The sequence below is a fragment of the Ambystoma mexicanum genome, chromosome 9 (genome assembly GCF_040938575.1).
Source record: "Ambystoma mexicanum isolate Mex_15411 chromosome 9, UKY_AmexF1_1, whole genome shotgun sequence".
NCBI classification, from domain to species: domain Eukaryota; kingdom Metazoa; phylum Chordata; class Amphibia; order Caudata; family Ambystomatidae; genus Ambystoma; species Ambystoma mexicanum.
This window is the reverse complement of record NC_090931.1, coordinates 641,763,434-641,785,039: the sequence shown is the minus strand read 5'-3', so window position 1 is coordinate 641,785,039 and position 21,606 is coordinate 641,763,434. Positions and strand designations below refer to the sequence as shown.

Below are 21,606 nucleotides of genomic sequence, written 5' to 3'. Positions count from 1 at the left end.
GGCGCATCGCCTTTCGTACCGTCATCTGATGACCGGCTACATACTGAGGTGTTTGAAACAGCATGTTTTTGACCCTCTCTTCGGAGGGGTAGACTAGACGGACATCTGTTTTAATTAGAGCCCCCAGAAATTGCTTGACTTGGCACAGCACTAGACTTGACTTCTTTTCATTTATGGAGAAGCCCAATTGAAACAGCACATTGATTGTTTGCTGCGTGTTTTGAAGGCACCTCTGGGGAGGGTCCCCGGTAATTAGCCAGTGGTCTGGAATGGACTGCCTTCGCAAGTGGGTGCCCACCACTGGTAGGAACTTTGTGAATACCCTGGGGGGCTGAAGCAATGCCGAATGGTAGCACTTTGAATTGGTAGTGCTCGTCTACCAATTTGAATCTGAGGTATTTTTTGTGCGCTAGCAACATTGAAATATGAAAGTATGCATCTTTCATGCCTAAACGTCGCCATGTAATGCCCTATCTTTAATAGTGGGATGACTTCCTGCAACATTGTCATCCTGAATGTTTGTGGTTTGACATACATATTTGCAGGGCGCAGGTCCAGCACTGGGCACATTGTTAGATCTTTCTTTGGAACAAGGAAGTACACTGAATAAATAACTTGATTTTGTTCCATGAAGTGCACCAGCTCAATGGCTCCTTTCTGTAACAGGATTCCGATTTCCTCCTTGAGGATGTTGAGATGTGCGGAGGACATGCGTCCTACGTGAGGTGGATGGTGGCAAGGTTTTCGAGGAACTCGACCGAGTATCCCTTGATCACTGTATCCAAGACCCAGCGGTCTGATGTTATTCCCTCCCATTGCTGGGCGAAGAGTGTTATGCGACTCCCGACTGGAGACGCATGGGAAGGAACGTGGATGGGCACGTCATTTGGTGGCAGTGGCGGCTGCACCTCTAGAGGCTGCCGCCCTGCCTCATCCTTTCTCACAGTGAAACCCTCACTGCTGGTACCGATAGGACGTCTGAGTGCGTGGTCTATAGAAGGAGGCGCCTGACGTGCTTGCTCCGGATTGGCCACGTTTTCCTGAGCCTTTTGTCAGCGAGTGTTGAATGCTCCTGTGGGGATGATGGGTTTGCTGAAAATCTGACCAAGGGTATTGGTCTCATGCTCCTTCTTTGCAGTCTCCAGCTGATCGTCAACAGCTTTGCCAAAGAGGAGATCCTCCTCAATGAGCATATTAATTAGGGCCGCTTGTGTCTCCTGCTTAAATCCTGAGTCTCTCAGCCAGGAATCTCTTTTAAGGATGCTTTCCTCTGCAAATGACTCTACCTGAGGTGTCTGCAGAGTCCAAGACATTCTTCAGGATGTTTTGAGAGACTTGCTTCCTCTCTGCGGTGGTCTGTATAAGGAGGCATTGTGCCGGTTCAGGAACTGAGTCCAGATGTTGTGAAACCTCATCCCACTGGGTGCTGCTGTAGCTGGCAAGCAATATGGTGGTGTTTGCTATCCTAGTAAGGTACGCAGCAGAGGTTGTGATACGCTTCCCTAGCATTTACAATTTCTTGTACTTCTTGTTTGATGGTGTCTAGGAGACTGAAAGTGGAACACCAGCTCTTTTTCTTGTGGTGGTCACCACTGGCTTAGCATGATGCCTAATGTAGAGGAGATCTGAAGGAGAGGGCCTGAAGTATCTTTCCAACCGAGGGTTGACCGCCCTAGTAAGGGAGGGGGAAAACGAGGATGGAGAGATCCTCTTTTTTTTTTAATAGACTTCAGAAGAGGTATAGCTTGGCAAACAGGTTTCTTCTCATTGATGATATCCTCAACGTAGTCAGTCCCTGCTGGGCTGGATTAGTTGGTTATGACGCCAAAGTGGTGAGCTGCCTTTTTCAGCAGATCATTGCAGAGTAGCCTGTCCGCAATGGGAGAGGAGTGACCGCATTCTACTATGGACTGGTCAACAGGGTCGACCAAGATGAGGTCTGGGTCCTCCTGGTCCAGCAGGTAGGTATCATCACATCCTGACCAGGGTCAGCCTGATCATCTATCCACATGTCCTGGTCTGCTTGTATGGACTTCATGTCCTCATAAAGAGAACCAGGACAGCCGAAAGAGTCCAAAGTACAGGAACAATTTAGGCTCGGTTTAGCAAAATCCAGAACCTAAAATTGAAAAAGTTAGGAAAGACAAAGCAATTTTAAGAGAACCTAAAGAAGCCTTTGAAAGCATATAATGAAAAAAGAAAAGATCACTTCAAGAAGAAAAAGTAAATATAATTATAACTAATACAAAGAAAGTAAGTTTGGTGATGTGTAAAAAAACCTATTAACTAAAGATGAGTATGTACAATCTTCCACTTCTACAGTTGGAGTAGCACAGGTCCACCTTCCGGGGCAGTGAGCTAGTAAACGTATTCCAATGTTCGCAAGTACTGGGGGTTACAATGTTTAGGATTCTCCAAAAGGCACCCATTGGTAATATTGTATCAGTCAAAACCTTCTGAAACCTCCTTCAAGTTCCTAGAGGAGCAGCACAGGTAACCCTAAGCCAGAGTTCAGGAAGGAAGGGGTTGTAGCGAGGAAATGGAACTGCAAGAGGATAGTAATCCAGGTTTTGTCTCTCTCCCTCTGTGAAAAGCAGATTCACCTGAAGAGAAGATATGTTTTGTTATTTTATCCACTTTTCCTATCAAGCAGGGGGCGCTGTGAATGCAACACAGAATTCAAAATGCTGTAGATGGAACCTTTGTTGGGGTCTGCAGAGTTCAGCAGCTACTGCTAAATTTAGCCAGAGTGGACCGGACTCTAGCACCTCCAGGGCCAGCAATGCAGAGCAAGCGGTGGTACCCAGCCCCTAAGGTCTACCAGACCACATCCTCTTGCCACTCATATGAGACCTTGTCACACACCATTAAATATCTTATTAAAGATACCCATTTTAGATGAACAGAAGGTTGTGAATGAATGTCAATGCACCTCCTGACTGAATCAGTTGGAAGCAAGCATTTTTTTTGTCTTACTCTGCTGGGTTACAGTGCCATATGGTAAAAAAATTAAAACATGTTTTATTTTTTAAACACATTTTTATTTCAAATACACTGGGCTTTACTAGATGTAGGCCTGCAGTCAAGGTATTGCAACTTATTATAGTTGAGGCTATATATCCACACCATATTATTTTTTCCTTAGGGTGCACTCAAACTGCGAAATTCGGTACACAAATCATTACAAGACTCAAATAAACTAGGAGGTATCTACAGCTGTTGTATGGTTTAAAAATAAACGGACCCCTTTTTAAGTGTGATCTGACTCTGCGCTTTTTGTAGGTGTTCGGGTATACTGTGTTTCAGATGGGCCACAGCGTATACTGCATTTATCATCACGTTTTTAAGGAACCTGCAATTGACACACTTGATTGCATTTTAAGCACTGGATACACTTGTAATGCATGCTTACGTGGATCTGTAGACGAATGGCTGTGTTTTGGAAGACTTTATGAAATATTGTATGCATTGCTTTTTTGCAGATTGCTTATTCAGGTTTCGCATTATATCAGGAAATGGTGCAAGTTATGCCTGATGATGTTGTAGGGGTGATGGGCTAACACCAGACATGTATGACTATTGTGTAATCAACAGCTATTGTCGGCTACACATGGCAGGATATACATAATTGTACTTAAGCAATAAACCCCGCAATGGGAGGCATTACAGAGTCAAGTAATGGCCTGGGGCCTGAGTTAACGATTGCAATTGTAATTGTTTATTTACAAAGCATGTATACACAAGTGAAGTGCTTCAAAGCGCGTCAAGGTGGGAAGGGAACAAGGGACTACATTACAGTCGTCATTCTTAGGCCTTGAAGATTCAGAATGATCTAACAATAACAACTAGCATACTAGGTCAGAGGCATATCTACTAGTGTAAGTAAGTATCCGAGTGAGGGGAGAAGGGGTGGGGTACGTACAGAACAATAAACTACAGTATTAGTCCTGGCGACATTTCAGATTGCTTGGCGATTGGTCATCCAATGCACCTATGCAGGAGTATTTCAGGCACGATCAAGGTAGGGAGTGGAGGCAGAGGGAGGACCAGGCAGACAGACTTGTTGGGCGGAGTACATTCAAGGTTGTGCAAGTGCGCAGAACAGGAAGTGAGGGGGAGGGGACAAGTGCACCCAGTCCAGCAGGACCTGGTTTAAGTGCAGAGTGGTTGCCCCTCTCATGGAGCAGACTGCAGTAGTGCCAGGCAGAGTGCAGAGGCCCGGAGGCAAGTGCAGGACTGGTGAGGGGGCGTGGGACCTGTGATGATTTGGACGTGCGCCAGCCAACCAGTCAATAAACTGAGCAGGTTGGAGAAGAGAAAGAAGGAGGGAAAGAAGCGAAGAGAAAGGAAGTTAGCAGGGGAGAGGGAAAGGAAGAGAAGAGGGCGGTCAGGAGGAGTTTCCGGAACTTAAGAAGGTCCGGCTGAAGACGGAGAGAGGCAGGGAGGCTGTCCCAGAGGGAGGCACCTGCAGAGGATAAGGCTCTATCCCCAAATCTGTTTGGAAAAACGTCTCACCCACAGAGAGTTGGAGGAGACCAAGCGGAGGGCTCTAGATGGAAAGTATTTGGGAAGAGACCATTGTAGATAGTAAGGGCCCTGGACCCAGAAAGCCTTGTGAACTATGCAGAGGGACTTGAACTTGATCGTTGCAGACACGGGAAGCCAGTGGAATGATTTCAGTGCCAGAGGGATGCGGTCCAAGGATAAGTCTTGCGGTTCTTTTCTGTATAAGTTGTAGAGGTCAGAGAGAAGAAGTAGAAAGATTGAGAAAGACTGTTGCAGTAGTCCAGTCTGGCGAGAACCAGGGTTCTGGAGACAGTGAGCCTCTGGGGGGAAGGTGAGAAAGGTGAGAAAGGGTAGAATAGGTCTGAGGAGGTGCAGCGGTGGTGGGACTTTTTAGACATGTCCGAGATGTGAGAAGAGAAGGAGATGACCCCCACATTTTTTGCCTCACCAGTGTTTGGGGCGCAGGACAAAGGGAGGCCGGCCAGAGTGATAGTGGGAAAGTGTGAGCGGGGGTCCCAATGAGGACAATCTCTGTCTTGCTGGCATTAAGGCAGAGAACATTAGCAGCACACAAGGACTGAATTGCGGACAGTCAGGAATGAGCGAGGAGGAAGATGAGGCTCAGGGTAGCCGGAAAAAGAGCTCTGTATCATCCGCATAACACTGAAAGTTGGAGGTGAAGGCAGAGATCTTTTGGGCCAAAGGGGCCATGTAGACGTTGAAAAACCATGGGGATGGATTAGATCCCTGGGGAACACCACAAGTAGAGAGAGGGATAGCGGAAAGAAAGGACCCAAGTTTCACCTGGGAAGGATGGTCAGAAAGAAAAGACGCAAGCCTCGCCAGAGCCTGATCTGTGATGCCCAGGGTATGACAGAGACGATCGGGGATCAGGATGTTGTGGTTTACTGTATCAAAAGCAGAGGAGAGGTCAAGGAGAATGAGGACAGAGGGAAAGTTAGAGTCAAGGTTTGAGAGCAGGTGTTCAGAAGAGTAGTTTCCATGCCTCTGGATGCTCTAAAGCCAGACTGATGGTCATGGAGACAACCAACAGATTTGGTGTGGCGGGTAAGCTGAGAGATAGCCAACTTCTCCAGGAATTTGCCCAGGAAAGGAGGGATAGAGATCAGGCAATAGTTTGCCAGAATAGAAGGGTTGGCAGAGGGTTTTTTGAGCAGAGGGTACCCAAGAGAATGCTTGTGAGAAGTGAGGAAAATTCCAGTGGCGAAGGATAGGTTGCAGAGGTGCTAGGGATTCAATGTTGTCCTTGATAGTTTTGGAGGGGCAAGATTCCACCTGTTTGGAAGAGGCTTTCATAGACCGGACTTGTCTAGAAACCTCCTCAGGTGTGACAGGGGAGTTACCTGTACCCGGTAACGTACCCAACAGGAGGCTACAGGGTTTATTGCTTTTAGCATCCCGGCATGTTCTACCGAGATGCTAATAGATTTTTTTTCCAAGTTGTGAAATTTTGTGTTTGCAGTTTCTCAACTTGAAAAAAACAACAACATATAGTCCCTTCTCCCTTTCCATAGCAGACATTGCTGCAACAGATTCAGCTGCAATACTACTTGTTCATTGTGCCGGCGATGGGGCACGGTGGGTGAGGGATGTGGAAATTATGAGTGGGGAGGGCAAGGAGGAAGAGTACACGCAGGGACGCACTTGAATAAATCCCAGTGATGAAGTTGGGGGCCTCCCGCTTCTGAAGAGGCTTGGAGTAGGGGCTTTACCATGTGGTAAAGGACCCTGATTCAAGCCTCCTGATTGGCTGGGTTGTGGCCTACACACTTCCCCGGTCCGGTGCAAATTGGAATTTTAGCCTCAATACATTTCAGAGTCTTAACCAATTAATTGTATGGTAGCATATTGCCGCATGAAGCAAATGATACAACTCCAGTAGAAGATTTGCGTTAAGATAGAGATACAAATTTCATTAGAACATTTTGCATAACAAGCTCTGTATTGCAAATGTATTTATCTTAAATATCCGAAATATTCGCAGCAACAGAAACAGATTTTATTTCTTTTAAACTGTAGAGAAGAAGAAGTTACTTTCTTACCTGGTAACGTTCTTTCGATGGGATGGTCCGACAATGTATTCAATATCGATTACAGGTAATGTCCACAGCTGTGCTGCTTCGGAAAATCTTTGGCGTCTGCGTCCTGCGTCGATGACGTCGATGCGCCGTCCCCGAGGACCTCCTCCGACGGCCGACGTCACCCGATGTGATAAGTAGGACGCACGACGCCCTTAGCCTCAGTTATAGTTTTTTCCCAGAACGTGTGCCACCAGTTTTCTGCCAGTCAGACACACAAGGCCTTGCGGAACGCAAGCTGCAATCGCAAAAGAAATTCTGCAGCGGGGAAGGCAGGGAGGAGCGAATGGATGGAATACATTGTCGGACCATCCCATCGAAAGAACGTTACCAGGTAAGAAATTAACTTGTTCTTCGAGGGGATTGGATCCTCCGACGTATTCCATATCTATGACAGACTCCCAAACCAGTACCAAGCAAGGAGGTGGGAAAGAAGGAACAAGTTACTTACCTGTAACTGTTGTTCTCCAGCATGGGTCTGGCATGGATTCACATGCTCATGAATATTCCCCGTCGTCAGGCTGGGAATCCTCGGTAAAGAAAAAAACCAGTATCAGTTTCGTTGCTGATCTGTCTTTCGTAGTAGTAACCAATCACTGGTCTCTGCGTCATACTGACCACAGCCAATGACTGCCCTCTACCTAAGCACCGCCTCTGGCAGCCATCTTCAGATTTGGAAGCACGTGAAGTGGCAGTATGACCAAGTGAAGAGCCGCAGAGGGGTAGGCGGGAGGGTTCGCATGTGAATCCATGCCAGACCCATGCTGGAGAACAACAGTTACCGGTAAGTAACTTGTTCCTTCTCCAGCATGGGGTCTGGCATGGATTCACATGCTCATGAATAAAGAATACATAGCAGTACACACATGCACAACCACGGGAGGTGGCAAAGGCTCAACATTAAGCAGTACATCAAACTCAACATTAAGCATATTACCTCCTCACCAGGCTCACCTCAGGCAAACAGGTTGCGCAGCACTGCTTGGCCGACCCTGGACCCCTCCCTGGAATCCCGATCGATGCAGTAGAATTTCGTGAAGGTGTGCGTCGACCTCCACGTAGCAGCCCTACATATGTCCAGCAGGGGCACACCAGAAAGGAACGCCGTGGTAGCTGCGATCGCTCTGGTGGAATGGGCTCTCAGACGGCCAGGCAGCGGTCGGTTTGCCAACCGATGACAGTACATGATACAGCCGGAGAGCCATCTGGAAATGGAAGCCTTCGAGAGAGCCTTCCCCCGATTGACAGGTCCAAAGTTCACAAAGAGTTGTGACGTCTTCCGAAAACACTTTGTGCGGTCCACGTAGAACTTCAGCGCTCTAGCCACATCCAGCGAGTGCAAAGTCCTCTCAGCCGGCGACGAAGGCGACGGGAAGAACACAGGCAACACCAAGGGTTCGTTGAGATGGAAGTCCGACGGTACCTTGGGCATGAAGGAGGGGTGCGTCCTGAGCACTACCCTCGTGTCGTGAAAAGTCAAGTACGGGGCCTTGCAGGAAAGGGCCTGGATCTCTCCCACCCGTCGTGCGGAGGTGATGGCCACAAGAAACGCTGTTTTCCATGACAGAAACTTCAACGGGGCCGAGTGCAGAGGCTCGAACGGAGGTCCCATGAGCTTGGTCAGCACCACGTTGAGCTCCCACGCCGGGGCCGGAGCCTTCACCGGCGGGAACGATCTGAACAGTCCCTTCATGAACTCTTTCACCAGACGATGAGACCACAAGGACGTCCGCCCCGTGGTTCTGGTGTATCGGGAGATCGCAGCAAGATGAATCTTGATGGACGCGTGTGCCAGTCCAGCTTTGGCCAGCGTCAGCAGGTATGGCAGTACCTGGGGAGCCGTAATCCGTAGAGGGTTAATCTTCTGTGCGTGGCACCAGACAGAGAACCTCTTCCATTTGTGTCCGTAGCATTTAAGAGTCGAGGACGCCCTGGCCTTTGCAAGAACCTCTCTGCAGTCGGCCGGTATGTCGTATCCTCCAAACTCTAGCGCTGCAGGAGCCAGGCCTGCAAGTTCAGCGATTTCGGGTCGTGGTGGAGGATGGCGCCTCCTTCCCTGGAGAGTAGATCCGCGTCCACCGGCAGCTTGATTGGCGGGGACGTTGACAAGTCCAGAAGGTCCGGGAACCATATCTGCCTCGGCCACGCAGGTGCGACGAGGATCATCCTGCACCGTGACCTCTTGAGCTGGTTGACGAGCCGGATTAGCAGTGGCAAAGGAGGGAACGCGTAGAGGAACAGGCCCTCCCAGGGGACCGAGAAAGCATCGCCCATGCTCCTCGCCTGGGGAAACCTGCTGGCGAACCTCCGGCACTTGGAGTTCGTCGCCGTCGCGAACAGGTCGATCTAGGGTGTGCCCCACCGTCGGAAGAGGTGATCCACTAGATCCTGCAGTAGTGCCCACTCGTGGCACAAGCGCAGCTCCCTGCTAAGTGAGTCGGCGATGGTGTTTTTTATCCCTGCCAGATGAAACGGCACCAGAAACATCCTTTGGGCGACGGCCCAATGCCACAGGTCCTGCGTCTCCTTGGACAGTGCTGGGGACCTGGTTCCGCCCCGTTTCCTGATGTAAAACATGGTGGTGGTGTTGTCGGTGAAGATCCTCACCACCTTGCCCTTGAGGGACGGAAGGAAGGACCCGAGGGCCCAGAACACTGCACGGAGCTCCAGGACGTTGATATGGAGGGACTTCTCCGTCGGGAGCCAAAGGCCTCTCGCGTGTAGATTTTCGGTGTGCGCTCCCCACCCTTCCAGGGAGGCATCCGTGGTCACTGTCTCCTGGTGGTCTGGAAGTCCATGCCTGCCGTCAGATGCGCGCGGGTGCCCCACCACAGGACCGCGCGGCGGAAACTCTCGTCGAGTGTGATCCTCTCCTCGAAGCCGCCCGTCGTTTGGATCCAGCGCGCGTCCAGGAACTCCTGCAACGGGCGCATCCGGAGCCTGCACATGGGAATGAGGTAGATGCAAGAAGACATCATTCCGAGGAGGGACTTGATGGACCTCACCTTGGCCGCGTCGGAAGCCAACATCCGCTGTACCTTGCCCAGGATGGACCTGGTCCTTTCCTCCGACGGGGAGGCCAGAAGGGACACTGTGTCGAGCTTCGCTCCCAGAAACAGTGCGTTTTGCGCGGGTACCAGGTGGGACTTGGCATAGTTCACGGAGAATCCCAGGTCCGTGAGAAGTTGGACGGTCCTTGCCGTGTGCTCCACGGCGAGCTCCCTCGTCTTGGCCTGGATGAGCCAGTCGTCCAGGTAGGGGTAGACGTGGATCCCCTCGCGGCGCAGCTGCGCCGCCACCGGTGCAAGGCACTTGGTGAATACCCTGGGTGCCGACCGTAGTCCGAAGGGGAGGGCTTTGAACTGGTAGTGACGCCCTTGGACCACAAACCTGAGGAATTTTCGGTGCCCCTTTAGGATGGGAATATGGAAGTAGGCATCCTCCAAATCCAACGACAGGAAGTCTCCTTCCTCCAGCTGACCCAGGACGTGCTGGAGGGTGACCATCCGGAACTTCTGCACCTTGATGAATTTGTTCAGACGTCGCAGGTCTAGGATGGGGCGCCATCCTCCCGTCTTCTTCTTCACGAGGAAGTATCTCGAGTAAACTCCGGAGCCCCGAAGCCTCTTTGGGACGAGTTCGATGGCGCCCTTCCTGAGCATCGCCCTTACCTCCAGGAGAAGCTGAGGGACGTGAAGCTCTTTTCTGGCAACGGGGGGGACGCGCGGGCACCTTCTTTGAAACTCGAGCGCGTGGCCCCGGGCTAAGGTGTCCAGCACCCAACGGTCGGTGGAGATGGACTCCCACACGCTGACGAAGCTCGCCAGCCGGCCTCCCACCGGGGTGCATCAGTGGGGGCACGACCCCACGGTCGGTTCAATCCTGTTTCGACGAGGCTTTTGCCGCCTTGACCTCCTTGGCGACGACGGCGGGGTCCGCCAGACTTGCCTCGTCCTCTGTAGGCCTCCTGAGACGACGAGCGGGCCGCTTGACGGTAGGTGGAGAAACCGCCGCCGGAACCTTTGGAGGCGCCCTTACCTCCCCTGCTCCGAAAGGGCGTCCGTCGTTGCTGCAGAACCCCAAGGGCCCGGGCCGTCTCAGTGTCCGCTTTAATGGCCTGAAGGGAATCGTCCACTGTTTTCCCAAACAGGTTGTTCCCATCGAACGGCATGTCCAGGACTCTGGTCTGTACGTCTTGACGGAAGTCCGTAGCCTTGAGCCATCCACGCCGCCTAAGGCACACGCCGTTGCCCAACTGGCGAAACCCAGTGTCGGCGATGTCCGTCGCAATAGTGATGGCGTGGTCCGACGCCACCTCACCTTCCTGTAGGATCTCCAGGGCATCCGCCCTCTTGTCGTCCGGTAGGAAGTCCAGCAGGGGAGCCAGTTTGTACCATAGCTCCCTGTCGTAGCGGGCCACGATAGCCAAGGCGTTGGCCGCTTTAATCGTCGTCGCTGCAGACGAAATGACCCTGCGTCCCATAGTGTCCAATTTCTTTCCCTCGCCGTCCGGTGGGGAAGTCGATGTGGAGGCCGCCATCCCCCCCGCTTTCTTCCTGGCCGCCGCGGAGACGACAGAGTCCGGGGTAGGCTGCGCCCGGAGGCACAGGGGGGCCGCGTCCGGGACCCCGTACTTCTTCTCGTACCGGTCTCTTCTAGCTGGCGTAGTGGAAGGGTTCTTGAGGAGGGCGAGGCCCTCATCCCAAATGTCGTCCAGTAGAGGCACCGCGAGGACCGTCTTCCTCTTGGCCTCGCGCCGTTGATAAAGGAATCCTTCCTTTTTCTTCTCCTCAGGGCAGAGTTGGAAAAGCTTGGATGCCCTGGTGATCATGGAGTGGAACGAACCAATCTCGTCGGGCGGAGAAGCCCTGGTGGGAGGCGACGACGGTAGATCCTCGTCGTATACCTCGTCGTCCGTACCCGTCGCTGCCGTGTCAGTCCCCGTATCATCCACTCGGGTGGACGGGGAGGAGGGCTGGACGGTGCGCGACGGCTGAAAAGGAGGTGGAGGGTGAATCCTTCTTTTCTTGGGCGAGGGAATGCCAGAAGGTTCCGGTTCAGGATCCCCCGACGGGAGAGGTTCCTCCGTCGGCAACGGTAGTCTCGTCCTTATCTCTGAGCATAAGGACTGTATAGCCAACAAAATGGCCGCCGAGTTGTCTTGCGGCGCTGGCAGAGGGGAATCCGACGGGCGATCAGGGGCCCCGTCGGCACCCTCGACGATGTCGTCGTCACCCGCGTCGGGATCCATCCCGACGGGCCGGTCTTCTTCCACGCCAAGGCCGTGGCTTAAGACCTCGATCAGCTCTTCCTCCGAGGTTGAAGCCGAAACTACGACGACGCCCTGCCCCCCCTTTTTCTTCCCCACCGGGGATTTCACGGGGGTCCTATCGATGGGCACAAAAGAGGACTCCCTCCGAGGTGGCAGGGAGACTCTGAGCCCCGAGGTCGCCACCACTGGTGTAGCCTCCACAGGCTGAGCCAGGGTCGCCGCGACAGTATCGATAGAGGGCTTGGCCGGATGGATTAAGGCCTTCACCACCTTAGGTGCGCTCACCGCCTTATCTTTGAGGGGGGGACACCGCCTCGCTCCCCCTCCGATGGGGCCTTCGAGCTCGACCGGGGCCTCTCCAGGAGCTTCGCCGGGTGCTCGCCCTTCCTCTTACCCGACCCAGAGCGTTGGCTCGTAGTTGAAGGTGCCGGGGAGGGTGCACCCTGCCTGGCGTCCGTAGAGCCCGACCGTTCGGCGCTCCCGGTGCCAGCGGACTCGCGGTGCTTGGCCTTGTGTTGGACCCCCGTCGCCGGGGCGTCCTCAAAGGTCTTAGAAGACCGCTCGGATTTCTTCCTCTTCTTCTCGCCTGATGGGCTCTTCCCTTCCAGCCAGTTGGCGAGACGTTGATGGCGGTCCTTCATGGTCCGCTCCGACATATTGCCGCAAAACGCACAGTCCTTCTCCACGTGCGTCTTGTCCTCATGTAAGAAGTAGAGACAAAAGGAGTGTTCGTCCTCCTTAAAGACGTTCTGCAGCTGGCATCCAGCGCAGACCCTGAACAGCTTTCCGGGCGTCGAGCTTCCCTTCTAAGTGGGCCATGTCCGGGCCTGAGAAGCTTCTGGAGTCCTCCAAAGCGTAGCTCGACGAAATCTTCACCCTTGAGGGGCGCAGACGAATCCGACACGGGTCCCCGTTGATCGGATGGAGAGTCGGTGGAGCTTGAGGCTCTTTTGACCGAAAAAACAAAGTTTTTGAGCAAAAAACGTGAAAAAATAGCACTAACGCTCGAGAGCAATAGCACGAGGATCCCAACACATGAACGTGCGGTAAAAATCTGAAGATGGCTGCCAGAGGCGGTGCTTAGGTAGAGGGCAGTCATTGGCTGTGGTCAGTATGACGCAGAGACCAGTGATTGGTTACTACTACGAAAGACAGATCAGAAACGAAACTGATACTGGTTTTTTTCTTTACCGAGGATTCCCAGCCCGACGACAGGGAATATTCATGAGCATGTGAATCCATGCCAGACCCCATGCTGGAGAATTTAGAATACAAATTTAGCATGCCCAATCAAATTGCGGAATAGAGAACTGCCTTGCCAAAGGCCAGATCTTGCCCTCTGATGGAATTGAGGGAATAGTGACGTACAAAAGTATGTACTGAAGCCCAGGTGGCTGCATCACAGATGTGACGAATAGGAACTCCCCTCTGCAGAGCAGTAAACGCAGCCACTCCTCTGGTAGAATGGGCCCGCAAGCCAGCCAGAGGGTCCTTACCCGCCAAGCGGTAACACTCGGAGATAGCTAAAATAATCCAACGAGACAAAGTCTGTTTCGTCACAGCTTGTCCCAAACGCTTTCCAGCGTAACCAATGAAAAGTTGATCGTCCACTCTGACCCGGGACATGCGCGAAATATAAAAGCTCAACGCTCTCCGAGGATCAAGCCTATGGAGCCTCTCCTCTTCCTTACCAGGATGTGGAGGATAGAACGCCGGAAGAACAACCTTCTGGCTCAAATGAAATTCCGAAACCACCATCGGAAGAAAAGAAGGACGAACTCTAAGAACAACCCTGTCCTTATGAAACACGGTGAAGGGTGGCTTAACTGAAAGTGCCTGTAACTCACTCACTCTGCGAGCGGAAGTAACCGCAACCAAAAACACAGTTTTCAGAGTCAACAGCCTCAAAGGGCAAGAATGTAAAGGCTCAAACGGAGCACCCATAAGACACTTAAGAACAAGGTTCAGATCCCAACCTGGCACCAAAAAAGCTGACGGAGGGAACACATTAGTGAGCCCTTTCAAAAACTGCTAAATTAAAGGAATCTTAAAATAGGAACACTCTTCAGACGAGCACTTAAATATGGACAGCGCCGTAGGTAACCTTTAATGGTCCCCACTTGCAAGCCCCTGTGGGCCAAAGAAAGCAAAAAAGACAAAACCATGGGAATGTCACATTCAAAAGGATCAACATTCTGAACTCTGCACCAGTCGCAGAACTTTCTCCAACGGCAACGGTACAGAGACTTTGTTGCTGGCCGCCTGCTGGCCAAGAGCAACACCTCCATCACATCTTCAGGGAGGTTCCAATCCTTATACCTCAACCTTTCAGAAGCCAAGCGTGAAGATTGAGGGATCGGACCTCTGGATGGAGAACCTGACCCCCCTCCCGTTAGAGCAGATCATCTTGGTAGGGAAGACGACGTGGAGGGCAGATGGACATGTCTAGAAGGTCTGGGTACCACGTCCTCCGGGCCCACGCCGGAGCAATGAGGATCATCCGGGAACCGAACCTCCGTAACCTCCGCAGCACGTGCGGGATGACGGGGACTGGAGGAAACGCATACAGCAGTGGGAACGACCACTCCACCACAAACGCGTCTCCTAAGGCTCCTTTTGGAGGAAATTACCGCGAGAAAAACCTTTTGCACTTCCGGTTGACACTCGAGGCGAAGAGATCCACTTGAGGGGTCCCCCAAAGGGCGAAGATCTCCAGGAGAATCTCCTGAGCCAGCTCCCACTTGTGAGAGATCGTGCTCTGCCTGCTCAAAGCATCCGCCGTCTCGTTGTCGTCTCCGGCCAGATGAACCGCCGAGATCGAAACTTCCTGCTGGATGGCCCAGAACTCGAGCTGCATCGCCTCCCTGCACAGCGGAAGTGACCCTGCCCCCCCCTTTTTGTTGAGGTAGTGCATGGCCACCGTGTTGTCCGTTAGAATCAGGACACTCTTTCCGCGCACAGTCGGCAGAAAAGCCTTCAGGGCTAGCCTGACGGCCCTCAGCTCCAACAGATTGATATGGAGTCTGCACTCCGAAGGAGACCAACGACCGCTGACTGTCAACTCGTTGGCATGAGCTCCCCATCCCGTGAGGGATGCGTCCGTCACGATCGTCACCTCCGGCCAGGGCAGCCAAAATGGGGCCCCCTTCATCAGATTGCCCTCGACGGCCCACCACAGAAGGTCCCGGGCTACCGAGGACGGCACCTGAACAGGGTCCGACAGCCTGCCGGAGGACTGAGACCACTGGAGCTTGAGTGCCCACTGCAAAGATCTCATCCGCAGACGAGCCTGTGGCACCAGAAGAATGCAGGATGTCATGAGGCCGAGCAGTCTCAAGAACTCGGACGCTGGGAGATTCTGGGCAAACTGAAACTTGTGCACCATCTGCTGAATTTGAAGAGCCCTCACCTGAGGAGGAAAACACTGCCCCAGGGACGTGTCGAGCACTGCTCCGATGTACTGGAGCCGCTGCGTTGGTGTCAAATGGGACTTCTTTAAATTGAGGGAGAAGCCCAGCCTGTGAAGGGAGTGGCAGGTGACGGACAGATGATCCAGGACTTGCTCGGGAGAGCTCCCCCTGATCAACCAATCGTCCAGGTAGGGGTAGACGTGAATCCCCCTTTCCTGAGATGCGCTGCCACCACCACCATGAGCTTGGTGAAAACCCTCGGGGCGGAGGTCAATCCGAACGGCAGGACCCGAAACTGAAAGTGTGAGTCGCCAACCGCGAACCTCAGGTACTTCTTGTGCTTGGGATGGATCGGCACATGGAAGTAAGCATCCTTGAGGTCGTGAGACACCAACCAGTCCTGAAGTTGAAGGGCCTGGAGGACTTGAGAAAGAGTCACCATCTTGAACTTGTCCTTCCTGAGGAGTTTGTTCAAACCGCGCAAGTCCATGATGGGTCTCAATCCCCCGTCTTTCTTCGATATCAAAAAATAAGGGGAATATCATCCCTTGTTCCTCTCCGCTACAGGCACCGGTTCTATGGCGCCTTTCTCCAGCAGGGCTTGAATTTCCTGCGCAAGGAGCGGATCCGGACTCTTCAAAGAGAGGCTCCCTGGTGGATTGTCGTGAGGCCTCTGCCGAAAAGGAAGACAGAAGCCGTGGGTTATGATCTCCAGAACCCACACATCCGAAGTAATGGCTTGCCACTCTACAAGATGCTGCGCCAGCCTTCCCCCAACCGGCGAACCATGGGACCTGGCCTCATGACTGAGTGGTAGCGGCTGCGGCGTTGCCCGAGGGCAAAGAGGCAACTGCCCGAGCGGCCTTGGCACCTCGAGCATCTTTATTTCCACCTCTGGCACTCTTACGATGACATCTTTGACTGCTAGCTCCCCTCGCTTTACAGAAGGACGAGTAATAGCGAAAGGAACCTCCCCTCCATTGCTGTCCCCTAGGACGAAAAGGCGGAGGTTGGCGAACTGCAGCGCCCAACGACTTCGTTGCAGCTTTGGAGGTCTGCAACCTCTCAAGGCTCTCGTCAGCCTTGCTGCCAAAAAGGTGTTCACCGTCAAAGGGCATGTTGAGGAGCCGGGACTGCACATCAGGAGCGAACCCAGACTTTCGCAACCACGCAAACCTGCGCATTACGGTGCTCGCTGCCATGGACCGGCTGACACAATCCGCCAAGTCCAAACCCGACTGAACGGCCTCACACATGGCATCCTTGCCATCCTGAACCATAACACGAAACCATCCCGTTCGTCCCCTTCGGGAATATGTTCAGCCGCTAATGCAACACAGTTCCACAGAGTGTGTGTGAAACGAGACAAGGCACATATGGAGTTGGCCGCCTGAAGTGCCATACCCCCCGAAGAGAACACTTTCTTCGCCCAGCCGTCAAAAGGTTTGTCGTCCCTATCCAGAGGGATGGTAGGATACGACGCCTGCTTTGCCGGGGCCGTAGCCGCCTGCACCACCAAACTCTCCGGAGTGGGGTGCCTAGACAAGTAGCAGGGGCCACTACTGGCTGGACGGTATTTTCGCGACAAAGACTTGCCCACTGCCGGGAGACTCTCCGGAGCAGCCCAAGCCGCCGCCATCCTTCTCTGCAGAGCCATATGAAAAGGCAAAACCGGGTCAGTGGGTGGACCGAGATCAAGGATGTCCGTGAGATCATCCTGAACGAACTCCCCTGGGGGAGCTGACCAACCCAAGTACTCGGTAACCCGAGACATAAGGCGCCGATATGAAGAATCGGCATGAGTGCCAGGCTCTGGCCTACAAAACTCCACCTCCGGAGAGGTGTCCAGTCCACTGGCATCATGCAGCGACTGCCGCAGGTCATCAAACTGGCTATGGCCCGAGATAAGTTCATCGGGAACCGTAATCGGAACCAAGCCGCCATCAGAGCCTTCATCACCCTCAGAAATGTACTCCAGACAGGGAGAGTTAGACCTCTGGGGACCAAAGCAGTGCCTGACCTTAGCCAGAGCCTTTCCAGGGGCAAACCCCGTGCCAAGGGGCCCCTCCGACACCACTGCCTCGAAAGGCGTCGAGGGCACCGAACGAGTCGGCACCGGCGTCAACAGAAAAGGCGTTGACGTCGAGCGAATCGGCGTCGAAGTCAGCATCAGCGGCGTCGACAAAGGCCTCGAAGCCGGAGCTCCGAGCATGTCTCTCGACGACCTAGGCGCCGACGGCGTCGATGACCCCCACGGAGGCAGAGCCTCGAGAGAAATCGTCGACGACCTCGGCGCCACAGGCGTCGACGTCTTCTTGGAAGATGGCACAGGATCACGCGGTCTCGAGAGCATCGAGGACCGGGACCTGGAACGGGCATGGTGAGAACGGCTACCCTTGTCCGAGCGGGACCGCTCCCACGAGCCGTGCCGACCACCTGAGCCCGAAGGCGTACGAGCGGTGTCTCTCGACCGGTGCCGACCGACCCCACCCAGAGGCACGGACGGACCGGTACCCTGCGATTCAAGAATCACTAGCATCTGCTTCCCGAAGGAAGCCCATTCCTCCGGTGTCGCTTGCATGGAGGGATAAGCGACCCGCCGACGGGCGGAGTCCTCGGAAGAGGACGGGGAAGGCGACCTATGCCGGCGCTTCCGGGAATGCCTCGAAGAGGCGGAGGAGTGGCGAGACCGACTCCTGGAAGGAGACCCACTGGACTTCCGACAATGACGCAGAGAGTCGCCCCTCGAGTCATCCATCGAATGCCCCGCAGACCTCGACTTCCGGGGCTTAGTCACCCGGCCTACCAACAGCTTCTTCTTGCGTTCCCGCAAGGCCTTTGCCCTGAGCGACTGGCAGTCGACACAGTCGTCCATATCGTGGGCATCCCCGAGGCACCAGAGGCAGGCGTCGTGCGAGTCCGTGACCGACATCTTGGACCCACAGTCCCCGCATTTCTTGAAGCCCGGATGCGGGGTTGAAGACGAAGAAGACATCGCCACGAACAGGTCTTCACAACAAACCGAACAGGTTCAACGAACCGAGAATTGAAAACAGCAAACTCCAACGAGTTGAGGCGTACCGAGATTCACGAAGCGAACACGTTCACGGAAAAAACAGAACTGAGGCTATGGGCGTTGTGCGTCCTACTTATCACATCGGGTGACGTCGGCCGTCAGAGGAGGTCCTCGGAGACGGCGCAACGTCATCGACGCAGGACGCAGACGCCAAAGATTTTCCAAAGCAGCACAGCTGTGGACATAACCTGTCATAGATATGGAATACGTCGGAGGACCCAATCCCCTCGAAATGGACAGTGAAACTGGCATAGTATCTAGTCCTGAAAATGTGTCCCCCAACACAGATTTCTCTGGGGATTTATAGGATTTTACACAATGAGAATCATACATAAGGCAGCAAGGTACATTTACTTGGTTACATTTCAGTAATAGGCTTCCTGACAGAGCATCTTACGACCTTGAGGAGCATTGCTTAGCAGCATCCTGCATGCTATGCCTGTAAAATTCTGCTCGGCCCACCCAGATGATAATCTCCATCTGCTGTGGGTCATTCCACCCTTGTTTCATTGTGGTGTGCTCTACCTGTTATAGCTGCATGGTCAAATTTATGAGAGAACTGCGTTTTGGCAGTTTTAACCCTTTTAGATTGTGTGCACAGGATGTCTAATGAAATATTGGATATGAAAGGTAGTTTACAAAAAGGTTTGAGGATTTTAAGATTAAAAAAATAAAGAAAATTTAAGAAAATATATTCTGACTGGATGACAAGACCCACGGGAGAAGCATTCATTGCATGCCGAGCTGATAATGAAACACACCTTGCAAAACGCTCCCTTCAATTAACACAAGAGCCAGGGTAATTCATAAGAAAAGAATGAAAGACAATCCTGTACATCCAGCCAGTATGTTTCACAACCCATGCTGTACTCCTTAAACCAAGTCTCACTTATGGTACAACCTCCGATCAGACAAATGCCCAGGTGACAAGCCAGGGAACTCGGCACTTACCGTGTAGATTGCTAGAAGGGCAAGCTGATTGTAAGGGCGCCCGTTCTTTGGGGCGATGTGATGGGCTTTCAAGTACCAACTAGGAACAGAAAAGAAATAGCATTAATCAGCATGTTCCCAATTTTCCAACTTCGGTCAGCATTTTTCTGCAGCAATGAAAGCCAGTGCCATCCCATCCCCCCGCCGCCATTCCTTTAGCTCTCACCACAAACTGCTCACATTTAGGAAATGCGATGATCTCCAACCCAAAAATTAAGTTTCATTCAGTGTGGCCAATAATTGAAACTCAGAGACCAGATAAACAAAAGTTAATGCTGGAAAGATAGCGCCAATCTGCTCACAGATGCCCAAACCAGCTGCCTCAGCCGAGGCCATTGATATTTACTTCTGGACCCCAATTGTTCTGTCTGTAACACGACTCCCCCTACAAGATGCACTGCTTTTAAAGCCACATAAGATGTAGTGCCAATGATGGTCACCTTTATTTCTGGTTGCACAAACAAAATGTATAATTCCATATTTCTCTGTTGTATAATCAGGGCACATTTAGAATGGCTGTCTATTGCTTTGGCCCATAAATGCCACTATTACGAATTACAAAGTAAACTACCAATACATGTTCAACTGCCAAGATGCTTCATCTGAAAATCTAATTCGAATGGATGATAGCAACCAGGCCTCAAAAGGTGCAAACGCCAAATGCCATTGGCAAGAATTGGAGTACTTTGTGTGCATGTGGTGAACTGGGGGGGAGGGGTGGTGAATTTTCATGCCTGGCTATTAGGTTCCAACCTGAACTCCCCTTACCCCAAAACTCAGAGAGCAAAAGTAGCCTTGAATTTCAGCACCGCTCTTTCTAATCAATCTACCAAAAAACAGCCACATCAATGGACTGGACCGTTTACAAACTACATCAACAAGTTACGCATGCTCTTTGCCTGAACACTTTTCTTGTAGCAGCAACTCCAGAAAAATAAAAACTGCGCACCTTTTCTGAGAACAATCTATGTTTTATAGATTTTTTAAGCATTTGTTTAAGTGACCTTCTGCAGACTTGAAAGAAAACAGCCATAGCAATGTTTGTTCAAAGTGTAAAGCTTAAAAAAAATAATAATAAAAGCATACAGAAAAATCACTCTTGTTGGGTCTGTGCTTGCTGAGCTTCTGTACACATTCACAATGGGATAAGCACCCAAGAGCAGAAAGAAGAAACAGTAACTGCACTTTTTAAAACAAAAAATATTTATTTTTTAACAAGGCAGGAAAACATTCCGTATGCATTATTACACGAGAGTACTGCTTCCCCCACTCCCTCCCGAGGTCATCCCGTAGTTCATTACCCTTCCTCCTGTTCCTGACCCTGTGGGGTGGGCCAGCTCTCCAGGACCCTCCTGGCCAGCTGAGGTTTGTTTGTTAATGCTGGAAAGTCTCGATAAAATTCGAGGACCGGGTTCCAAATGTTCTGGAAGCGGTGGAGGAGGCCTGCTCTGGCCACCGTCACCTTCTCCACGATGAGTACATCCCACAGTTTCACCCACCACAAGGGCAGGAGTGGGCTTTCCACCAACTTCCATGTGCAGGCCATCACTATTCTACCCGCCAATAGGCATTGGGACAGCAGTTTAGCTTTAGGGCCTGTGCGTCAGTAAATCCCTGGGACCGGGGCACCCAAGAGAATAGGTTCGGGCTCTAATGGGAGTGTAATGTGCGTGATTTCTGCAATGACCGCTAGGCATTCTTTCCAGAAGTTCTGGGCCTTGGGACAAGTCCACCACGTGTGGAAAAAGGATCCTACTTGGCCACATCGTCTCCAGCAGGCAGGGTCCACCGAGTGATTCATGCGGTGCAGTCTTAAGGGGGGTGGGGGGCAGTACCAGCGTAGTAAGATTTTGTGGGTGCATTCTCTATTTGTAACACAGGTGGATGCTGATTGGGTGTGGGTCCAGATGTCCAACCAGGCTTGGTCCTCTATGGGGTGTCCCAGGTCCGCCTCCCACTGTGCCATGGCCCGGGATTTGGAGGTAAGAAAGTATTTTTGGAGAAGCTTATATAATGTTGAGATCTTACCTCAGAGTGGAAGGTCTTTGAGAGTAAGTTCTATGGGTGTGGGAAGGTGGGTTGCTGCTTGGCGTATCTGTGAGCGGGAACACCAGTGCCGCAGTTGGAGGTAAGTGAACCTGTCCGTTTCTTGAAGGTGGAAGCTATCTTTACATTGTTTGTACGAGAGTGGTTGTCCTCCCTCGAAGAGTTGTCCTATGGTCTCTAGTCTGCCAATGATCCAGTTTTTGAAGT

At 52.3% G+C, this 21,606-nt stretch overlaps 1 protein-coding gene across 2 annotated transcripts in view; it reads right to left on the bottom strand.

Moving 5' to 3' along the window:
- SMG6 (SMG6 nonsense mediated mRNA decay factor) overlaps positions 1-21,606 on the bottom strand; it is a 1,575,243-nt gene that overhangs the window by 1,313,687 nt on the left and 239,950 nt on the right. For both annotated transcript variants that reach the window (XM_069615353.1, XM_069615354.1), the window contains one exon: positions 19,315-19,393. In XM_069615353.1, coding sequence (XP_069471454.1) covers positions 19,315-19,393 — 79 coding nt within the window. The remainder of the gene's footprint in view (positions 1-19,314; positions 19,394-21,606) is intronic.